General features: G+C 36.4%; 1 protein-coding gene across 3 annotated transcripts in view; it reads right to left on the bottom strand.

Annotated features, from left to right (window-relative positions):
- The window catches only part of Fntb (Farnesyl transferase beta subunit), a 101774-nt gene extending 79215 nt beyond the window's left edge, over positions 1 to 22559 (bottom strand). Inside the window, exons 1-4 of one of the 3 annotated variants that reach the window (XM_090375554.1) lie at positions 22409 to 22516; positions 14808 to 14946; positions 8358 to 8425; positions 377 to 452 (exon numbers count right to left, since the gene is read on the bottom strand). In XM_090375554.1, the coding sequence (XP_090231680.1) occupies positions 377 to 452; positions 8358 to 8377 (96 nt within the window). In that variant the 5' untranslated portion in view covers positions 8378 to 8425; positions 14808 to 14946; positions 22409 to 22516. Of the gene's footprint in view, positions 1 to 376; positions 453 to 8357; positions 8426 to 14537; positions 14601 to 14807; positions 14947 to 22408 lie in introns of those variants that run through there. The other 2 variants (XM_090375551.1, XM_090375553.1) reach the window with 2 other exon arrangements.
- Between the last annotated feature and the right edge of the window lie 327 nt (positions 22560 to 22886).

Below are 22886 nucleotides of genomic sequence, written 5' to 3'. Positions count from 1 at the left end.
ACCGCTGGTATAGAAAATGTTTTTCTATAGAATACTGAATGGAGAAACCAAACAATGCAATTCAGTAAGAGAAATAACCATTTACTTCAAGAAAATGTGATTTCTTTGTTTTAAAATTTTTCCACTAAAGAATTAAAAATAATAATAAATAATTTATTATTACTATTATTATTATCATTATTAATAAAAAACAGATTTAGTAAATTTAAACCCTATCTCTAATCAGGAACTCTCTTACAATTTTAACCCCCACCTCCAAATATGCCTGCCTGTTTATAAATTTCTATATATATCTTCTTCCATGATTAGGTGGCTGGGTGATTAATCAATGCCATCTGTTTTACTTCTTCAATAAAATTAATAATTTTCAACATACCTGATAAGATTCTGATAAATGTAACAGTCCTCTTTTCAGAAAGCTTGTATGTCTATCTCGTAACAATGTTGGACACCTAAAAATATTAATGCATCATGAAATTTCATAATTATCAGAAGTTCTTAAAGTGAAAATGCTAAGTGCATTCATGCTCAGATCAATGTTCACACCTATTTACTTGCTCTCTAAGAGAATGCTAAACATGGGAATACTAAAATACCCTTTGAAATTATACACATCATAATCAAGTGATTAACTTGTCTTACAGTTAAAAGAAAGAAATTAACTTTAAATGAAACACAAAAAAAAAAAAACAAAAAAACATGCATTAAAAAATTACTCTGATGAATTTCAACGATATTACTGCCTTCAAAATTGCTGCCAGCTTATGTGTTCTTTTCTCCATAACAAGTCATTTTCATAATGAGAATCATATTCCATAACTGCCTTTCACACTTGTACATCTCAGACCATCATGTGCAAATAATATACTGTATAAATTTTGTGAAGTTATTTTCTGAATTAAAGGAACTGTAATGCTCCTTCACCAAAATGCAAATAATAAACATTTAAAATGAGAGGTCTTCACATTTTATTTATATATAAAGACTAATGAACAAAATATTAATTATGGTAAGGCAGAAGATGCAGACGAAATTAAACCTGAAATGCTGAAAGTTGGAGGAAAAACAACAATGTAATTACACCGCATTATTCAGAGGTCACTTTCTGAAGAGAAAGTTATAGAAGATTAGAGCAAGGTATAATTGTACCAATATATATACAGGGTGTCTCAAAAATACATGGCATAACTTCAGGAATGAGTTCCTCATATGTAGACAATAAAAATATTTTGTATCAACAGTTCCAGAAATGCTTGGTTCCCGAGTAATTAACCGGAATGTCTTATCTTCTGCAGGTATAGAGGCAGGACCACAAGGAAGGTGGATCAATTGTTTCTAATTGGCATTAGAAGAAAGAGCTTATTAAGGCTGAAGATCTAACAGGAAATACGACTGCATAGAGAGATAATTAGTGAATGGAATGCTGGAAATTCACAAGGACTGATTCATATTATCATAATAATCTCTACACCTACTTGGTAGGACAGATTTAGACAATGGTTGCCATGCAAAGTATTATAAGACAATGAAGTATATAAGGAAACTGAAGTATAAAGCAATGCTTATAGTTCAGTTTTGTAGCTAAAGCTTTAGATAACAATATTTTATTTTTTTCTGGCATTGGGGGGATTATAGCTTATTTCTTTGGATACTGTAGGTCAAATAGCAAAATTGGAATCCATGATTACTGAGAACTCACAAATGCAGTATTAAAGTTTTTAAAAAAATATGCACCACTGATTATTGACGTGAAAACATCTATAGTGGCATCTAACAATGGAATGTAACAAAAAAATATGTCCACTGGCTATAATAGTGAGGCTCTTGGTGGTAGAACACACAACCTAAACACTGTACTTGTTAACAGGAGAGATTGCTTCTACAGGGATGGGATACACTTAAATAGAAAGGGTGCAAGAATATTTGCTGATGCTATCGAGGCAGTGTTAGGTGGGTCGGAAAACTGCTAGCTTGGGGGGAGACAAAGACCAATAGATTGACAGTAGCCACTGGCAGAGGTGAAAGAGATTCTTGCACTGCTTCTATTGGAATGAGCAGAAGCCTGAAAAACAAGATGCAGGATATTTCAGAGACTGCCGGGAGTCATTGCGGTACAAGTAAACACACGGGTTGTGTTAGGGTAGCTAAGAATAGAAATAGGTGCATGTATACTTGCGTGTACACCAATGATAGGAGTTCAGTAAATAAATTTGATGAATTTGAGGTATTGCTCAAAACATCAAAGGCAGATATTGTTGGGATATCAGAGACGTGGTGTCACACAGATATAAGGAATGCAGAACTGGAATTTGGGGAGTACAACGTCTACAGAAAGGATAGACTGGATAGGAAGGGAGGAGGGGTTATGCTATTAGTTAAGAAATACATAAAATCCAAGGAAGTGAAGCCAGTGGACATCGCTGGACAGTGCAGTGTCGAGTCAGTTTGGTGTGACAAGCATTGGGAGATCAAAATTGAGAGTAGGAGTGTGCTATAGGCCTAATGACTCTGATGAGTATAATAAGATACTGTACAGGGAAATAGAGTGGGCCAGTAAATCAGAGAGTCTTATAATGGGAGATTTTAATTTTCCAGATATTGACTGGAATTTGGGGGCTGGTCACTCACACACTAGCAAGGCTTTTGTGGATTTATTGGATGATTGTTTTCTACATCAGCATGTTCAGGAGGCAACTAGAGGGAAGAATAATCTTGATTCGATTATCAACAGTGATTCTTCATGCATTAAGAATCTGCAGATAAATGGACCACTAGGTGGCAGTGATCACAGTGTGCTGAAGTGGGATTTACTCAAAGAGGTAACTACCATTAGGGGTAAAGGGAAGGGTTATTGCTTTCGTAAAGGCGACTACGATGGACTGAGACAGTATTTAAATTCTATACAGTGGGATCAACTGATGATGTTACCAACAGCAAATGCAAAATGGAAAGCATTCAAAGAACTTATCTTGGAAGCTACTAGGCTATACATACCAACTAAGAAATATTGTTCAAGGTTTAGGCCTAAATGGATGTCATATGAACTGATGAGGCATATGGCAGAGAAGAAACATGCATGGGATACATACAAATTAACACATGACACAGAAGCCTATGATAGATACAAGTTGATCTGTAACCAAGTTACAAAGGAGGTTAGGCAGGCGAAGGCAGATTACGAGAAATCTTTGGCAAGGGATGCAAAGAAAAACAGCAAAGAGTTCTTTACTTTTATAAACTCTAGAAGGAAGGGGATGAATCAGATTGGTCCACTTGATATCGATGGGTCAACTGTTGATGATCCTGCTCAGGTAGCTAACAAACTAAATGAATATTTTGCATCGACATTCACACATGAGGAGTTATTTAGCGAGGAGAAAGCCAGAGGTGTATTCAACTCTAGCAGTAAGCTAGAGAATCTTGTAATAACTGAGAGTAAAGTGGAGGAGAAATTGTTGAAGATAAACACAAGAAAGGCACCCGGGGTGGATGGGATCTATCCAGTTATATTAAAGGAGGCAGCAAAGGAAGTAAGCAAACCCTTGGCCATAATTATGAGAGCTTCCTTGGACTCAGGGGAGGTACCCACAGACTGGAGATGTGCAAATGTCACTCCAATTCACAAAAGAGGATCAAAGGCTGACACAAGTAATTATAGACCTGTGAGTTTAACTTCTGTTCCAGGAAAATTAATGGAGGCACTAGTTAAAGAAGCAATGCAGGATCATTTAGACAAGACTTCAGCTATAGCTCGGACACAGCATGGTTTTGTTAAGGGGAAGTCTTGCCTGACCAATTTGATTGGATACTATGATGCAGTCACAAAGGAACTGGATGCAGGGAATAACTTTGATATTATATACTTGGATCTTAGAAAGGCTTTTGATACTGTTGCACATGGAAGACTGCTGCACAAATTGGAGCAGTGTGGCATTGGAGGCAAATTGCTGCTGTGGATAAAGGGGTGACTGAGGGGAAGAAGACAGAGAGTGGTAATCAATGGACACTGCTTGTCGTGGACTAATGTTATTAGTGGAGTCCCTCAGGGCTCAGTGTTGGGTCCATTATTGTTTTCTGTATTCATAAATGATATTGATGAGGGTATATCAAGCTTAATGTCGAATTTTGCAGACGATACGAAGGTTGGCAGGGTTGTCAAGGACACTACTGACACTATGCTGCTGCAACAGGATCTGGAAAGGTTGAGCAGATGGGCTGAGAGGTGGCAAATGAAGTTTAACATTGACAAATGTAAAGTACTATACATGGGAAACAGCAACCCCAGAGCAACGTATCAACTCTGTGGTACTACACTGACAGTGGTAGAGAATGAAAGGGACCTGGGGGTGGTTGTGCAGGCAAATATGAAGTTCTCTGAGCAGTGCAGACAGGCTGCAAGAGTAGCTCATGGTGTATTGTCAATGATATATAGGAATTTTTCTAGCAGGGATAAGGAGGTGATTATTCCCTTGTATAAGGCAATGGTCAGGGCCACACCTAGAGTACTGTATACAGGTCTGGAGGCCTCATTTCAAGAAGGATGTAGAGCTGCTGGAACGAGTACAGAGAAGGGCAACAAGATTAGTGAATGGAACAAAGGGGTGCTCTTATGAAGAAAGGCTTAAGTTTTGCAAATGACAGTGTCTGGAGACTAGGCACCAGCGAGGTGATCTGATAGAGGTGTATAAAGCCTTGAATGGTTTGAGCATGCTCAATGCTGATGGGATTCTTCCTCTCGCTCAGAATAATCACCTGAGAGGGCATAAATTCAAATTGAGGAAAGACAGATGTAGGATAGACGTGCAGAAATTTGCCTTTAGCCAGCGGGTGGTTGGTTGGTGGAACAGACTTCCATCCCTTGTCGTGGAAGTTTATAGCCTAAATAAGTTTAAGGCTCAGCTGGACAGATATTTTGAACGAACAGAGGGGTGAAGTGGAAGTGGTTTTTTTTTTTTTTTTGGCTGATGCTGCATAAGCTTGCTTTCTTGCATCAAATGCCTCTACTAATGCTAATGCTAAAATGGTAACATCATCTAGATCCTCAAAATTGACTATTTAGAATTTATCTAGAATGAACAAAGCTGTGTTATCCTAGTTCTTCTCTTCACAGTAATCCTCAATGAACATTTAGAACCATAAGTTATTTAATCGTCAAATCAAGATGCCATCATCCAGTGTTTGATCTAATTTACAAGCTAAACAGTTGATTCACAGGGTTCATACCATATCTCTTGCTTTTGCAAATGTAGCATTTTAAGAGACTACTTTCTATAACCTTTTTGTCAGCGTATTCAGTGACCATTTTCCAGACATACTTGCTGAGTTTGGAATGATGTAGATGCCATCTGTATATTGTTACAGTCAAAAGTATAGCAAATTGAGAGAATTAACACAATTACTCCATATGTAGTGCTATACAGCAGCATGCCAAACAATACACTACCTCACTGTGCAAAGAAAAAAATAATATTTGCACATCTTTCAATTCTCATAGCATCATATAATGGAAATCTGTGATTCATATCAAAATATATTATTATTATAATAAGGGACGTGATGGCCCGGTGGTTACGACACTGGACTACAAACATGATGGACCTGGGTTGGAGTCCCACTTTGGCAGAAGCAAACACATCTGACCGGTATAATAATAATAATAAATAAAAAAAAAAATATAAATTGCAAAAATCACTTCAGTGGGCATACCTCCCCCAAGGTTAAAGTGATGGCTGAGGTGCAGTGGTGCCATCTGGTATCACTCCCAAGAAATAACACTACCACCAGACATAAGCCAAAGCTAAACAGGTTTACCTTCATAGATGGATAATGTCGAAGAGAAATAATATACAGGTCGACCATCACTAATCCGGTTCCACCGATAATTTAGACATAATTTCCTCGAATGTAATTTAAAATTTCCCAGGTCCGCACACCGACCTGCCGCTACTGTTTTGGTGGCATTGGTTGCAGCAGCAGCTGTTGGTGCAAACTCGTAAACACTGGCAAGCCATTCCCACTTGTTTTTCTGCATATATTATTATAACCTACTCACATTTAGCCTCAGCCATGGTTCCAATGCATAAAGGTTGTTGTTGTTGTTTATTATTTAGGAGCATTAGCAGCTAAGGCCATATTGCTCCGGGATATGCGGTGGTCATTCCCTGACCTTTCCGCATCCTCCGTATTTGGTCCAATGCATAAAGGAAGTGCCTCTCATGGTGTAAAGCACAAACACCGTACATTGTCCATAACAGATAAAGTTGAACTTCTGAAAAAACTCAACAGCAGTGTGTCTGTGAGAAGTTTAACCCTGCTTAATTGTAAATTCCAGCAATTTCTCTCAATTCCTCTTATTTTAGTAATTTTCTTTTAGCCAATCCTTTTTAGATTTTTTTTTTTTTTTTTTACAACACACTTGTACAAACTTGTGGAAAACACAATATGATGGATAATACAGCACGCTGACAAACTTGTTTTCACAAAATCTCTAACAATACTGACAAACTTATTGCGAAGTTTGGGAGTTTATTTTATCGCAATTAGTTTTATTGCAGCGCTCGCCACGTGTGCAATAAACTAATCACAAACAACTTTCATATGCATGCTGTAATAGCGTCACACTTATGTGGCCGACATGGATTCTCAAGAAATAAAATAACCTACTGGGCCACGTCAGCCACATATATGCGGCATAAAACAAAAAAAAAAAAAAAAAAAAAAAAACACTTTTTTTTTGATATTTTAAGCGAAAAAATGACAACACTGACATTACATTTATTTTAGAATTACTAATCAAATTATTTATTAAATATTTTTTGGCCCCTGGGGAATTTTTTTCCTAAACTAGTTTGGAAATCAGCATGTTAAAGGTAGGATGAGGTGGTTAGCTGTTGGGTAAAACTGTATGTGCTAAAATAACCACCGGTGATCCGGCAAACTCACTAATCCGGCACCTCCATAGACCCCAACGCTGCCGGATTAGCGATGATCGACCCGTACTGCATCAAGTATGGTGCAGAATAAAGTCACTTGCATTCAAGTCTTAGACAGAGGAGTCAGTTCAAAAAGTCAGAGACAGTCTCCCAAAGAAGACAGTGAAGCAAGTGATGCTGTCCCACATAGAGCTACCACAAGGAAAGGGCAAGACCATCCAGCACAACCAACTGGAAGTGCTTCCTGTGCAACTGCGATAGTGACTACCCAGGAAGGAAGAAAATGACAATGCATGAAGCGGAGCATAAGAATAATAAAAAAAAAAAATTGCAAAAATCACTTCAGTGGACCTACCTCCCCACAAGGTCGAAGTGATGGTTGAGGCACAGTTGTGCCATCTGGTTATCACTCCCAAGAAATAACACTACCACTGGACATAAGCCAAAGGGTCTACCTCCATAGATGGATGATGATGTCGAAGAGAAATAATATACTGCACCAAGTGTGGTGCAGGATAAAGTCACTCGCGTTCAAGCCTTAGGGAGGAGTCAGTTCAAAAAGTCAAAGACAGTCTCCCGAGGAAGACAGTGAAGTAAGTGATGCTGTCCCACGTATAGCTACCACAAGGAAAGGGCAAGATCATCCAGGAAGCACTTCCAGTGAAACTGGAAGTGCTTCCTGTGAAACTGCACTAGTGACCACCCAGGAAGGAAGAAAATGCCAATGCACGAAGTGGAACATCGAAATGAATATGTACATCATACAAACACCTGATGAAATAATTGAGCTAGAGACCGATATGACAATGTACAGCAGTGGTCTCCAAACTTTTTTGGTTGTGCACCCTTATTTTACTTAAAAGAACTAGCACACACCCTGGAATAAAAAATTAAATATATAAATTTAACATTTTTTTTTATTTATAAATCATTTAAATCATATAAAACATGGAAGGCATTATATCAAAATCACATTTATAAAATCACAAAATTTTAAAAGATCACAAATAAAAACACAAAACAAAATTAAATTGCAGTTCAAGTATAAAATGCATGTACTTGAACGTGCATGATCGATGGCATGATCAAATAAAGTCGCATGATCAAACAAAGCCGCATATTGAAGTATTATAAAACATTTATAATTTTTATTTTCAATTACATTTCAAAAAATTAAAGTTTTCATAATTAATAAATATCGATTTGTGGATTATCTCTTGCACCCCATATGTGTAAATTTCACTATATATACAATTAAAATTAATAATGGAATATATTATAAGCCACACAATATTTGTGATATATACAACAATGTGGTATCGTGAGGAGGTATTAAATATATCTCACTAATGAAAACAAGTGAAAAAAAATTCAAACTGAAAAAAAATTAAAATAATCAGAGATAACATTATTATACACACTTACTGAGGGTCAATATCAACCATATTCTTTACATAATCGAAGATATTTTGTACTGATTCTTCTACTTTTACCTTGAAGGAAAAAACATAATAAATGACACTATAAAAGAGTTCCTGCATTTTATCACCTTATCCTATTATCATTTACCTTATTCTGTTAATTCATTAATTTATCTAATTATGAGGAAAACATGTTATGCTTGATGGATATATACAATATATGACCAAAAGTATCTGGACATCCCCCCCCTCCAACTAACACACAAATATTATCCCAGAAGTCCAACACAGCATGAGGAGGGGAGAGGGACTTTGGACGTATCGGCCCAGACATACTAGTATAAATATCTCATCAGTCTGGGTGTACAGCAGCACTACAGTAGAAGTGACCATGAGTTGTGGAACTTAGACCTTCAACATGGAACGGATGGAAACTGCAAACCATAAAGAGGGTAGTCGCGCATCATGCATATCGTCTGCAGAAAATATCAGGGAGCAAGTACAAGAACATTTTCCCAGATAATACTTCCTACTGGAGTGTATTATCAACCATGAAAGGTAATTGGGGCAATCTGATGATTCAAGTTTCTTCAGACTTTCTCTGTTGGTGGTAATGCCCAACACTGTGAAGCCTGTGATCTACTTGATGTTTTGGACAATTATGCACTATCTACCTTCCTAATTCTCCACTTCTAGTGTAGCAGAACTGGAGACTTGGGCTCCATCAGTATCAGAAAGAAAATGATAGTGACATATCATGATGCTTGTTGTATGACATGTTGTCATGTCATACAACAAGGGTCACAGGTATAGTTTGCAGACAGTGATGTCAAAACTTGCACTCACCAGCCCAGATCTTGCAATTCAACTCCTAACAATGTGGGTTACCGATTCAGTTACCAATTCAACAGATTAGGCTATGGCCAAAACAACCTTCTTCCAAAACAGCTCTGGCAGTTGCTTTGCAGAAATTTATGCAAATTCTGGCTAATACCTACCTGTGCTACAGCAGAACATGCCATACAGGTCAATGACAGTTCTATCATGTATTAAATTTTTAAATTCTTAAATTTTTTATTTTAAATTAATTTTTTTTCCTAGTACAATAAAAAAAAATGTACTACAGCAGAGACCATTGTGCAGGTCAAGGACAGCTCTATTATGTATTAGATTTTTAAATTAAAGACCTTTTTGCAAATAGTGTGTGTGTGTGTCCAAATACTTTTGGTCATACGACGGTACATACACCATAATCTGTAAGGAAATTCTCTCTCTCTCTCTCTCTCTCTCTCTCTCTCTCTCTCTCTCTCTCTCTCTCTCTCATTTAAAGTAATTATAATAATATATCAGAATCATCACAGCTACTCATGAATTCTAGAATACACTAGGCTACTTTTAAAATTGTGTTAATATTAAAGGGTTGTCTTTAACTGTGATCTATTATGCCAAACAGTGTTAAGTACAAATGGTTAATAACCCAGGAAATTAAATTAACCTCCACATATTATTTGTGAATATAATACCATTAAAATGAAACATGAATAATAATAAACCACACTGTTGTTGTAGAGGTGGTGCTCTTTCCAGTGTGGATAGTTAAATGGTAGTGTGGCACAAATGGGAACCAAAACACATATGCAGGACAGTTCTACATAAGAATTGTCCCATATGTGTTTCCATAGTGTTTGACTGACAGAATCCGTACTGGCGATCGTTGATCAGACAGAAGGTTTCTAGGTAGTTTTTGAGTTGGCGGTTTATTGATTTCTCCATTACTTTAGAAAGAGTAGAAGTAATTGCAATGGGATGATAATTGGATGGGAGGGATTTCTCACCCTTTTTAGGAACTGGCTGGATACGAAAACACTATTATACTGTACCATGTGATTGTAATTTATGAAGTCTTATTTTGGGAAAATTTGAAATAACATGCCCTTATAATATAAGTAATCATAATAATAATTAAATCTTATTATATGCACAAAAATTAAAATAATGTGCTATATGTTCACACAGGGTCAAAAAAAAAAAAAAAAAAAAAACCGCTTACAAAATTGACCACTTAACCCAAGAAACCAAAATACTGCAGTGAGTGATATTTTTACCAAAAGTTGGCACCAGTGACCACTAAACAGCAAATAATTACAACAAATTATTACAATAATAATAACAAGTATTGTATCCACGATGCCCAGTTCTGTGAGCACATCTGTGTTCTGAAGTGTTTTCATTAAAGTGATTTTTTTTTTTTAATAATGAAATTGTGAAAAATATTTTTGACATGCCTTTTAAACAACCAGCAAGTAATGCTCCCAAGAATGCAAGAAAAGCCTTAAATTTAGAAGTGAAAGAAGTTGTGAAAAGATATGAAGCTGATCAGAACGCATACTCTTAGTGAAAGCACATGTTGTACAATTTGTTATAATATAGAAAAATAAAAACAAGTGTGAAAGCTGGGGCCTTCCTTTTGGGCCAAAAAAAGTTTCTATACCCACTCTAATACAATGGAGAGGATGTTGCCAATGTGGCTAGAAGAGCAATGTAATGGGAAGAATGCACTTAGCCAAGCCATCATCTATGCTAAAACCCACAGCCTAAATGAAGATCTGAAGGCATCTAAGGAAGGTAACATTAAAGATTTTAATACTCGTATTGGATGGCTGCATTTGCTGACAAAGAGGCAACAAGAAATTTCTCTCCAAGCTGCAAGAAATTACCAAAAACAGGGGTTACTCAGTAGGTGATAAAACTGGGCTTTGTCAGAAAAAATGCCCAACTGCACCTACATTTCTGTAGAAAAGAGTGCACCCAGCTTTAAAGCCTCTAATAACCACTTTACTCCCCTCCTAGGAGGCAATGCTAAAGATGACTGCAAGTTGAAGCTACTGTTAATTTACCAAGCTGAAAAATCATTTTAGCCTGTCTTATTAGTATGCTAATAGGGAAGGTTGGATAGTGAGTGCAATGTTTAACCAATATAATGTCCTATCGATGATATATCGAACATTTGCTAGTAGAGATAAGGACATCATAATCCCATTATATAAGTACTCCTGTGGAATATGGTCTTCGACGACTTCCTTAGCACTGACCTGGGAGAGGTTTGGAGCCAGGTTTCGCAGACACCCTTATCCTGATGGTGGAAGCTGACTCAAGGGTCCAACTAGAAGTTCGAGCAAACAACACCCTAATGATCTTTCAAAACTGGACCACTGCGAATCATCTACAGATCTCACCTGAGAAAACTACATTCATCTTTCTCAAAGGAACACTGAATATTAGAACACCATCACAGATCAAAATAAATTGAACGGTACAGATGGCTACACAGATGATATACCTCTGAGTCATACTCGACAACAACCTCTCCTTCCAATAGCATCTGAAACACTTAAGAATTAAAATCAGAAGATACACAGCTCTAGTCACCAGGATTTTCAGGCATGACTGGGGTCTCAATAGCAACCTTCCTACCAATGACTTGCTATATGGCTGCAATCTGGTATCATAAAACAACAATGGCAGTAAACAAAAGAATCCTGGACTCAATCCAAAGAACAATACTCCTAGCAATGATCTGAGCATGTAACACTGTCAGTATTTGCAGGTCCTGGCGGGGACCCTTCCTCTGGACCTGGAGATTGTAAGTTGTTGTTATTGTTATTTGGTTTTTAGGAGCATTAGTAACTAAGGCCATATTGCTCCAGGATATGCGGTGGTCATTCCCTGACCTTTCCACATCCTCCGTCTTTGGTGGTGACGAGCTCAAACCCTGGTCTAATCAAGAAGCGTGTGCTACGCACTGCTGTTCCTTCCCACCTGGCTACGGAGGCGCCGCGGAGATTGTAAGATGCAGCCTGCTCTATCACCTGTCAAAAGGAGTTAACAACATACACGGGCTTCACTATGGTACTGGCAAGACAGCAGAAAAGAATCGATTGGCGATTCATCTGAAACAGGGATTGCAAAACCGCTGGATAACCTCAACCAAAGGAGAGATAATGCAAAAGTTCCTACCCAATGTTGACAAATTCTATCCGAGATCACTACCCTGGTTCCAAACAGGATTATACTCAATATATTTTCTAACAGGCCATGGACCTTTCAATGACAAACTTGTAGCCCTCAGACTGTTTGAGGACCCACAATGCTCATGTGAGGAACGAGAGATACAGCATCAGCTGACGCACCTATGCCCAAATTACGAGGACCTGTGCGGGAAATTCATCACACAACTTGCTTATACCCCAGGACTGGGAACACCACCTCCTGGACTCCTGCGAGTACAAGATTTTCAAAGTATGCGCAAGACCTCTTCACAAGAAGAACAGCTGCAGCAGTAACAAGAAATAGACAACAATGAAAAGAAAACCCAATGCTGTATCCCAAGGAAGTGGACCCATAATAACAGCGGACATGACGCCTCCTGAATGTGACCAACAACCTGGATGAGACCAAGCAGAAGAACGAGACCACTGCCTGAAGTATGACATTCGACCTCCACAAGATTCAGACCAACTACCAACACAGGACAATAAACCTTGTTGACAACGTGGCAATGGGCGATTCAAAATGGGCCCTAGCGTGGCTCACTTTAATTCAAACTCCCCTGGAAGGAGGAAGAGACAACTGTCTCCCCCTCCCTGCTGCTCCTCTCTTCTGGTGAGGCATGGGCACTGACCACTGGGGGCATCTTCTCTGTCGTCCCCATACTTCTCTCTCCCCCAGCATTCAGTCTCCTCCCCCTACTGTATCTATATGCCAGCGTATGACCACATGTCTAAATTTAATCATGCAAAACTGAACCGCAATCAACGATACTTGGCCTTCCAATTCTAGCATTTCCCCCACTCTCTCTTTTTTTTTTTTTTTTACATAGGCCCTAGCCACTGAAATATCAGGAAACTAGGTGGCAGGGTCTGCAAGAGTAAAATATAGAGCTACTGGGTACCTGGTCTGCCTCCATGGGGCCAAGTGTGGGAAATATTGGGTCCCATCAGGGGTGCAGCAGCTAAATGGTCAGAAGAACAATGGTACACAACATTACACACATACATGATCCATGCACTTTTAAATCTCTGGCCTTTACAATGAACTGCTACACCTACAATGAAAGCAATGCGGAGATGGGGGAAACCCCTGGTGCCGCTTGACACCAAATACACTTTACATATATAAGTACTGCCTTCACCCACAATGAAAAATACACGGAGACGAGGGAAACCCCCGGTGCCATTAGACAATGAACACACTATACAAGGCTACTGTTAGAACATACTTGGAAAAGATTCTTTCAAGAACTTTTTGAGCTTCTTGAAAGGGTGCAAAGACGGGTAACTTGCCTAGTGAGATCGGCAAAAGGGCATCCATATGAGGAAAGACTTCGAATATGTGGGTTGCAGAGCTTGGAAACTAGGCACCGTAGAGGAGACTCGATTGAGGTGTTTAAGGCTCTGAGAAGCATAAGTAAAATGAATGAGGATGAAATTTTCACGGTATAAATAATTCGAGAACTATGGGCCATAAATTCAAGTTAAGGGGGAGATGTTTAGACTGGATTGCAGGAAGTTTTATTTTAGCCAATGAGTTATAAATTACTGGAATAAGTTATCTACATGGGTGGTAGAGGCTGACAGTTTGGGGAAATTCAAAGGTCAGCTGGATAGTTAACAGTGGGAGGAGGAAAATGCATAGGTTGTCTATTTCCTCTTCTTTTATTAACTATTTATTTATTTTTAAATTTTCTTATTATTTCTTCTTTTTTTGGCTAGTGCAGCATAAGCCATAGGCTTCCTTGCACCGTGTGGCAATTGATAATACTATTACCAATATTTCGAGAAGGACCATCATTCAGAGCTGAAGGTATATTGATAGAAGGGCATTCCATTCAAGATCCTACTGATTTTAGACAATGCCCCTAGGCATATTGCAACCATTCAGGCACATTCTCAGTACATAACAGTGACTTTTTAACAGTGATTTACCACAAAATGCCACCTTCCTTTTGCAGCCAGTGGACCAAGGTGAAATTAAGCTTTAAAATTTTATTATCTTTGGTCTGTTTCGAATGATTTTGTAAGAGAAAAAAAAAAAAAATGAACATGATATCATTTGTCAAGTTCATTTGTTTGAGACTGTTTTAGTTAGAAAAAATTGAAAGGTCTTTAAAATCAAGATGCCATACAATTTGTGAAGTCATCTTGCCAGAAAGTTTCAATGCAGTATATGAATGTCATTTGGAGAAACTATGTCCACAATTTTGTAATAATTGTGTCATCTTCAATATTGGTGACAGCATCACTGCTGCAAATAGAACCAGCATAAAGGCAGCAAACAAAGACTGGCAGAGGAATCTTTGGTTATGAAGAAGTCCTCCGACAAAAACAACACCACAAGACACAGAAGATGCTGGATTCCTTCTTTGTAACATCGAAAGTATTATCTCCTAATGTACCTTCTATTTCAACTGTCAAGACTGCTCGTCCCAGCCAAGCTCCCATGGGATTGACAGTTGCACCTCTTCAGACTCTTCCAAAGAGGAACTGTATATTTTTCCAGCCACCATTCCACATAGCTTCATTTGTGAAGTTCTTCTAGATATAAAATAAAATTCAGTATTTTACATTTTAATTTGTTTTTTTTTACATTCACATGTTTATTTCTTATTTTACAGATTTTTTTTTTTTTTTTTACAGGTTAGCTGTATTTTTTTTTTTACTGCACTATACAAATAACTTTCAGATGAATTTTTTAGGAAATATTTTTTCTAATATGACAATGTAAATTTTCATTACAAATTTCATTTAATTCAATATTAATTATAAATTTGATTATTTATAAATTTATAATTAATATTGAATTATAAATTAAATTTATTAATTATAACTTATAATTTGAAAGTTTCAACACATACATAGTAGTTATGAAATTTTAAAATTCCGATTAGTATCAATTAATTCCGATTAATATCAATTAATTAATATTAATTAATTCAATATTAATTATAAAAAATTCTATTAATTTTAATTCTCTGCATAAAACATGCCAAAAAACCGTTAGATTGGTGGCTATTTATGTGTTCGCAGAACTTATCCTCCCAAATTTAAATACATTTCTGTGGGATAACAGGCCTTTAATTTGCACAAATCTTTGTTTATGTGTATGTTCCAGGAATGCAACCCACACATAAATCATGACCAATGTGTACTTTGTTTTTTACAGTGATATAACACTGCACCACTCATACAAAATAAAACATAAATAAAAAATTTAACATTAGTAGCTCGTGGTCCACTGGTTAGTGTGCACAGTCACAAATAAGAAGGTTGCAGGTCTGAACCTATACATTGCCAAAAAAATGAATGGCCCACTGTAAATGTGATGGGAAAATTCGGCTGCCATTAATAACTCATATACATACAACATGATAAATTTGTGAACTCTTCTGGCCTCAGCCAGCTGGAGAATGAATGGAAATTTATTTTTATTTGGGCATTCTCATAGTAATCATACTATAACCAAGGCAAAATACTTTTTTGCATGCATTCTTCCATTATATCTATGGGAAAATTGATCTCAATTTACAAAATTTTAATTAGATTGTAGGTATAGATTAGCTCAATTATCAGCACTCACCTCACAGTAATCTGCTTAGTTTGATGAAAGTTTCAATACATACAAGTAGTTATGAAATTTTAAAATTCCGATTAGTAGCTATTTTTAACTTAAAGAAATTATGAATTCAAAAAATTAGAAATTACTAAATTATGAGCTTTAAAAATTGTTAAAATTTGCCTAAGAAAGGAAAGTGCACATTCCATTCTATAGTTGTCTAATTAAAATTATGTATTAAAAATAAAATAAAAGTGAGATAAAAGCTAATAGCCGCACATGAGCGACTTTCAAAACCGTCTTCAGTTAGCTATAGTGGAAAGAAAAGAATACGCAAAGTATGTTATATACTGGTTAAATTCACAAAATGCATTTCAGTGCACGTTAACATTATAAATACATGCCCTAAATTCCAAATAGGGGAGAAGTTGGTTGGAATCTTCTTGTTTAACATGCTGAATGATGTGTGGCGCTTAAACAACTCAATGACGAGAGCTTCATTTTGAAGAATTTTATAACTCGAATTTAGTTTAACTACTGTAATAGCCAAATCGATGAGCGGGTTATGATTATAAGATTGAACATGTGTTAGTTCTGTACCCGATAAATTAGATTTGAAGCTATTAAAATGGTAGTAGGCACGTGTGTTAGAAATTTTTGAAGTCCCAAATTTAGCTGTTGTACTACCAATGTAACATGCTTGACAATCTGATTGACATCTAATCAAATACACAATGTTATTATATCCTGTGTCACATATTCATATGTTGTCTTCTATGAATTAAATGCAGAACCTAATTTATTATAAGATGTAAATAATAACTTGATATCTGTATTCTTAAAAACCTGTTGAAGCCATCTGGCATATTGATGATGGTATGGAAGGATGATAAGGAGTTTGTGTATCATATTCACATGGTTATTAATGTTGTTAGGGTTATTAATACTATTATGGACTTTAGTAATGGTTTCTTTTATTAGTTGTAATGGGTATTTCCTGTCGATAAATTTTTTTAGTGAGGTATTGCAGTTCTACAGATAGATCTGTTTGTGTGTGACTATATTTAATAGCATTATATAGCTGATTATAAAGAACTGCTTTTTTGATGTATAGAGGATGGTGACTAGTAACATAAGAACGTACCTGTATGTGCATTCTTTCTGTATATTCTGGTGCCTAAAAATGTACCGATTTTATATATAGTGAGATTTAGAAAATTAATTTTATTATCGATTTCTACTTCGAGGGTAAATTTGAGTCTCTCATACGTTGTATTAAATGTATTAAATAAAGTGTCAGTAGTTGTTTTGTTACCTATTAAAAGGACGTTGTCCGCATATCTCATATACAATTTGATACCTAGAGGAAAAGGTCAAAGTATTTTTTCTTCAATAGAAGCGAGGTAGATTTCGGATAAAGGGGCAGAGATACCAAGGCCCATAGGAAGGCCAAAAATTTGTTCATAGATTTTATTTTGAAATCTAAATTGCTTGGCATTAAGTAACAGTGATGTGAGCTCTAAAATGTAATTAATATTTAAGTCAGTACATTTTGTCAAAGTTTCGTCTTTAATTAATAGTTCTTTAAGAGACAGAAGCATGGTTTCGATGTGCACGTTTGTATGTAGGGAGACGACGTCGAAGGAAGCGAGAATATCATTTTCAGATATGGTCACGGAAGTTATACGTTCATGTGCCTGCTTAGTATTGTAAACCCTGAACCGAGAAAATCTCATTAAAGGTGAAATAATTTTGACAAGGAATATGGATAGATTAGCACAAACGGACTGTTTAAAGGAAACAATAGGTTTCATAGGATAATCTTGTTTATGGAGTTTAACTATTCCAAAAATATGTGGAAGAATATTACTGCATATACCTATTTGTTGGAGGGTGTGAAAATTAATTTGTTTGTTGGCTCTGAGTCTCCTTAGGATCCCATCAAGTTTATTTTTAAGTTTGTTAATGCTAAAAGTGTTGCAAACTATGTTGTTGAATCTGACAGGATGTGTAACATTTTTCTCTATATATGTATTTTTGTCCATGATTGCGATGGTGTCGCTTTTGTCTGCCTTTTGTATTATAATGTTAGGATTTTTTATGAATTCTTGTATGTGGGTTAATTGTTGTTGATGAATATTAAGTTTACTAGTTAATTGGGAGTTAAAAACAGCATTTGTTTCATGTATGATACGATATTTATCCGGGTGTTTGTATTTCAATCATGGCATATTTAACTGGATAGTGATCGCTGTTAATGGCAAAATTAAATCCATATTCTAAACTAGAAAGTTCATTAGGGAAAAATGTTTGTATAGAAATGTAAACAACCAAGTTGTTGTGGATTTTTTTGAATCTTCTGGTGAGTATATCCCATTTCTTGGTGTGCTTTTGTGTAATCTGAGTTCCGTTCACCCTTTGTTCTCCATAACCAGCATTACCATTCCAGTAACGTTAGCACATTACCCTTCACAACTACTAACTTATGTAGAAATTATGGTCATTGGGTACTTTCTGCTTATAGCACTGTTCCAGGTCTATAATCCATTATTATTTTTATTTCTATTATTAATAATATTTTAAACTGTTGCTACCTTTAAAACATATATATATATATATATATAAATACACAATACATATATATTTTATAAATACAAAGAAATATCGTAATCTCTATCGTTTTGGCCTTCATAGCAAACTGACATTCAACAATCCATTAGCTTCTAGTAAAAAACAAAATAATGACAGTCAACAAAAAAAAGTTAAATACCACAAAAAAAAAAAAAAAAAAAACCTGCATGGATAATCAAATATTTGGTTGATCAATGCACATATACCCCAGGGACTTACATCTGGTGAGTATGGGCCTGGCACACCCAGGGTTCTGAGCTCGATATCATTATTCTTCTTTTTCTTGGTGACTCCGTTCTTCTCTCTCTCTCTCTCTCTCTCTCTCTCTCTCTCTCTCTCTCTCTCTCTCTCTCTCTCTCTCTCTCTCTCTCTCTCTCTCTCGTTCGCTGGTGCAACATAAGCCTCAGGCTTCCTTTCACTATATGGCTAATAATAATAATAACCCAACACCACCCCAAATCTGCTGTGGAAAGACTGACAATTGCCTGGGAAGAAGGAGGCGGAAGGGGCCTGATAAACTTCATTGAGCAAGAGAAGACAGCGATAGTTAACCTAAAGGATTACTTCCAGAAACACACAGCAGCACTCCAACAGGCCATAAGGAAGATAGACAAGCGGCATACCCCACTCAACTAAGCAAAGATTCCCCCCCCCTCAACCAAGAGGTACAAACAAAGCTAGAAAGATGAGCAGAGAAGACACTCCATGGCAAACCCTACAATGATCTCCATCAAGATCACATAGATAGAACTGCTTCCAATTCATGGCTTACAAGTGGGACGCTCTTCCTTGAGACTGAAGAATTCATGCTTACCATCCAAGTCTAGGTAATCAACACCAGGAACTATATAAAATACATCGCCAAGGAGCCCAGAGTGTTCGATGACACATGTCGACGATGCCACATGGCCTCAAAAACGATCCAACACACACCACAGGATGCAAGGTGATCACTCAGACTGAATACACTCATAGACACAACCAGGTAGCCAGGATAATACATCAGAAGCTAGCAAGGAAATACCAGTTGATTGAAGAAAATGTACCGTAATACAAGTACGAACCACAGGCAGTACTAGAGACCCGAACCCAAAAGCTGTATTGGGACTGCACTATAATAATGGATAGGACAATCCCGCACAACAGACCAGATATAAATCTTGTGGACAAGATGGAAAAGGCTACCTATCTGATTGACATAGCAGTACCCAACACTTGCAACCTGCAGAAAACCCATGGAGAAAAAATCAGGAAGTACAAGAACCTAAGACAGATCAAAGAGATGTGGCATATGCAACAAGTAACGACCATCCTGATCATCGTGTCAACCACAGGTATGGTGCCAAAGACCCTACATAACAGCGTGCCTAGCAGCAATAGGTCTCCCAGCAAACACTACAAGGAACTCCAGAAAGTCGCAATCCTGAATACCTGTAGGATAGTCAGAGTTCCTCAACCAACAGTAACACTAGACATAACCACCACTCTGTTTACTTGGTAGCAATACTTGTCACGAGGTGAAACCCCCAATCAGGGTGAAATAATATGAGCAATAATAATAAAGGTTCCACTAATAATAGATATCTGAAACACTATTATAATTTTTAGCAGAATTTTTAAGCATCATGTCAGTGTGGCTGGTGTTATATGAAGGCGAATTCAATAACTTACCCAGCCTATTTGGCTTTTTTGATACATCTTGTCTTTAAATTTTTACTTGTATATTGCTTCAATTTAACTTTCTGTAAACAGATTCTTTGTTCTATTCGATATATTGTAATAAATACTTTGGTTCTAATTTTAACAACAATGCACAAAACTAAAGACTACACATTAGCTGCTGATCATTTTCATTATGATCCAATTTAATTATGTTTACTGCAATCAATAGATACAGAAATAATATGTTACACTGAGGACTGATGCAATAACCATAAAAAAAAAAAAAAAAATAGGGGTTTAACATACTGTTATAATGAATTGATAATTACATAGAATAACTATTCATAAAAATTATTAAGAGCAGCTGAATTTTCAGTGCCACAGTTCTTTAGTGGGCCGTGCATTTTGCAGCAGCGTACAGGATCAAACCAGCAACTCCTCACTTGCGGCCACACACACAAGAGGAAACATTATGATGATATGCCAAAAAAACAAACCAAAAGGCAGTGAAGTGTTAACATCATTTTGATTGCTAGGCTAAATTTCAGTAGTATAAATACAGACTAACTGGCATTTAGCAAACTACAGAATCTATAAACAAAAAAGGGACTAACGCTGTTCACACAGCAGAACACTGGCAATTGTTTTAAAGCTGTGTAAGCAGGTGTAGTAAATAATATGTGGCAAACTGTAATTTCTCTCAGTTTTTTTCTGCTTCCTTTTTATATTGTAGATAGCATTTAAAATTGATTATATAAGGGGAAAAAAAAAAAAAAAAAAAAAAAAAAGAACACGTGAGTATCCAAAACATCCCTGGTTCCAACCATTTCAAATAACTAGGATTTATGCTGTTCCACTTGTACTGGCCATTTTAGGCAAATATCTTCTGATGTTCCTTTTGTAATATAACTAGTGTTACATATGCAATAGTTATAATATTTCAAATGTTATGTAACTCTTGCAACATCAACTTGTTGAAGAAGGATGGCTGTAGAAACACCACCTGACTGATCAAAAATGTTAATCTGCATTGCAAAGGCATAGTGAATGAGGATACCATTGATGTATAATCCAAAACAACCTTTTCATTTTATCCATACTTTATATACATATAAAGCACTATGAGGAAGATAATTCAAGCCCTTTTTTTTGATCTCTGGTTACTAACCTTGTTTTCTGCATCAAAACTAGAAAAATATTAAAACTAATGAGTAGTTAATTCAGAATTATTCTAAATATGATTTCTGACTAAAATTATTTATTTCTCTCAGTCAGAGCTGGACCAAGGTATTTCCACACCTGGGCAGAAAGATTTTTCGGAGCCCTCTTACTAAGGATATGTACATTTCTTGCCTCATTGTTCTTCTATTTTTGGTGCCCCCTTAAAGAATGGTGCTCCGGACAAGGGCCCTACTAGCCCGTGCCTTAATCTGGCACTGCTCACAGTTCAGGATCCACTTACTGGTTGTCATTTTAGAAAATAGTATACAATTCATTGTACTGTATACTGTTGTCAAAACTTGCAAGATACCAACCACAACAATCATACTGTACTATCTAATGAATATGATAGACAGATTACTTTTACATGGCAGTATGCCAGACTGCCCTGTAAAAATAACAGCTGCCAAGTTGGATTTTCAAACTTTGTTTTATAAACGTAATGATACAGCATTAGGATATAACAAAACACTTCACATGTATGAACTGTTTCAGAAGAATGCATAAGAACACATCAAGAAAAATGTAAATGAAAAATATGAAGCAAAGAGAATGCAGGTCTATGTGTGGCATCTAATATCTGATAAAATATTTTCAAAATTCGGCTAACTGTTAAGTTTTACGGGCCTTAATTTGTAACTAATGACGAATAGGCAGTTGGTCTTTAAATAAGGGAAATGAATTCAGAAGTGGCAAGCCAGTCACACTTTATCCCTGAAATGTAGCCCACCACTACAGTAAGAGAACGGTTGTAGAAAAGATCCTCGATTAATTTTAAAAACATGAAAACAAGTGCTGGTATGTAACACTTATACTGTAAAAATATTTAAAAAAAAAAAAAAACTATATATATTTCTGTTTTATCTAAAAGTATATTTACAGGCGTCAATTTTATGAAGAAGTTTTATTGTGAGACTAAAACATTCTTACTTGCTCCTCTGAAGTTAAAGTCTTATGGCCATCATCATTAAATTTCTCGTTTTCAATATTTGGATTAACACATCTCAAACTTAATAGACGTACACTCCTCGCCATTCTACTACATCCATAGAGATAAACTGTGAAGACCCATCCGTGCAGACAGAACACATTCAGTAGCCGAAATGATTGCAACAATACTGCCCTCTATACCGGGATTTGATAATGTTTGAATTAAAATCGAAATATATTAGCATTTAGTAGAGGCATATGATGCAAGAAAGCAAGCTCATGCAGCATCAGATAAAAAAAAAAAAAAAAAAAAAACCACTCCCATTTCACCCCTCCGTTCGTTCGAAATAAATGGCCAGCTGAGCTTTAAATTTATTTAGACTATCAACTTCTACAACAAAGGATAGAAGTCTGTTCCAACAACCAACTACCCGCTGGCTAAAGGCAAATTTCCGCACATCTATCCTACATCTGTCTT

This window comes from Mastigoproctus giganteus, chromosome 6 (genome assembly GCF_048544385.1).
Source record: "Mastigoproctus giganteus isolate SK-2022 chromosome 6, ASM4854438v1, whole genome shotgun sequence".
NCBI classification, from domain to species: Eukaryota; Metazoa; Arthropoda; class Arachnida; order Uropygi; family Thelyphonidae; genus Mastigoproctus; species Mastigoproctus giganteus.
This window is presented reverse-complemented; position numbering and strand designations above follow the sequence as displayed.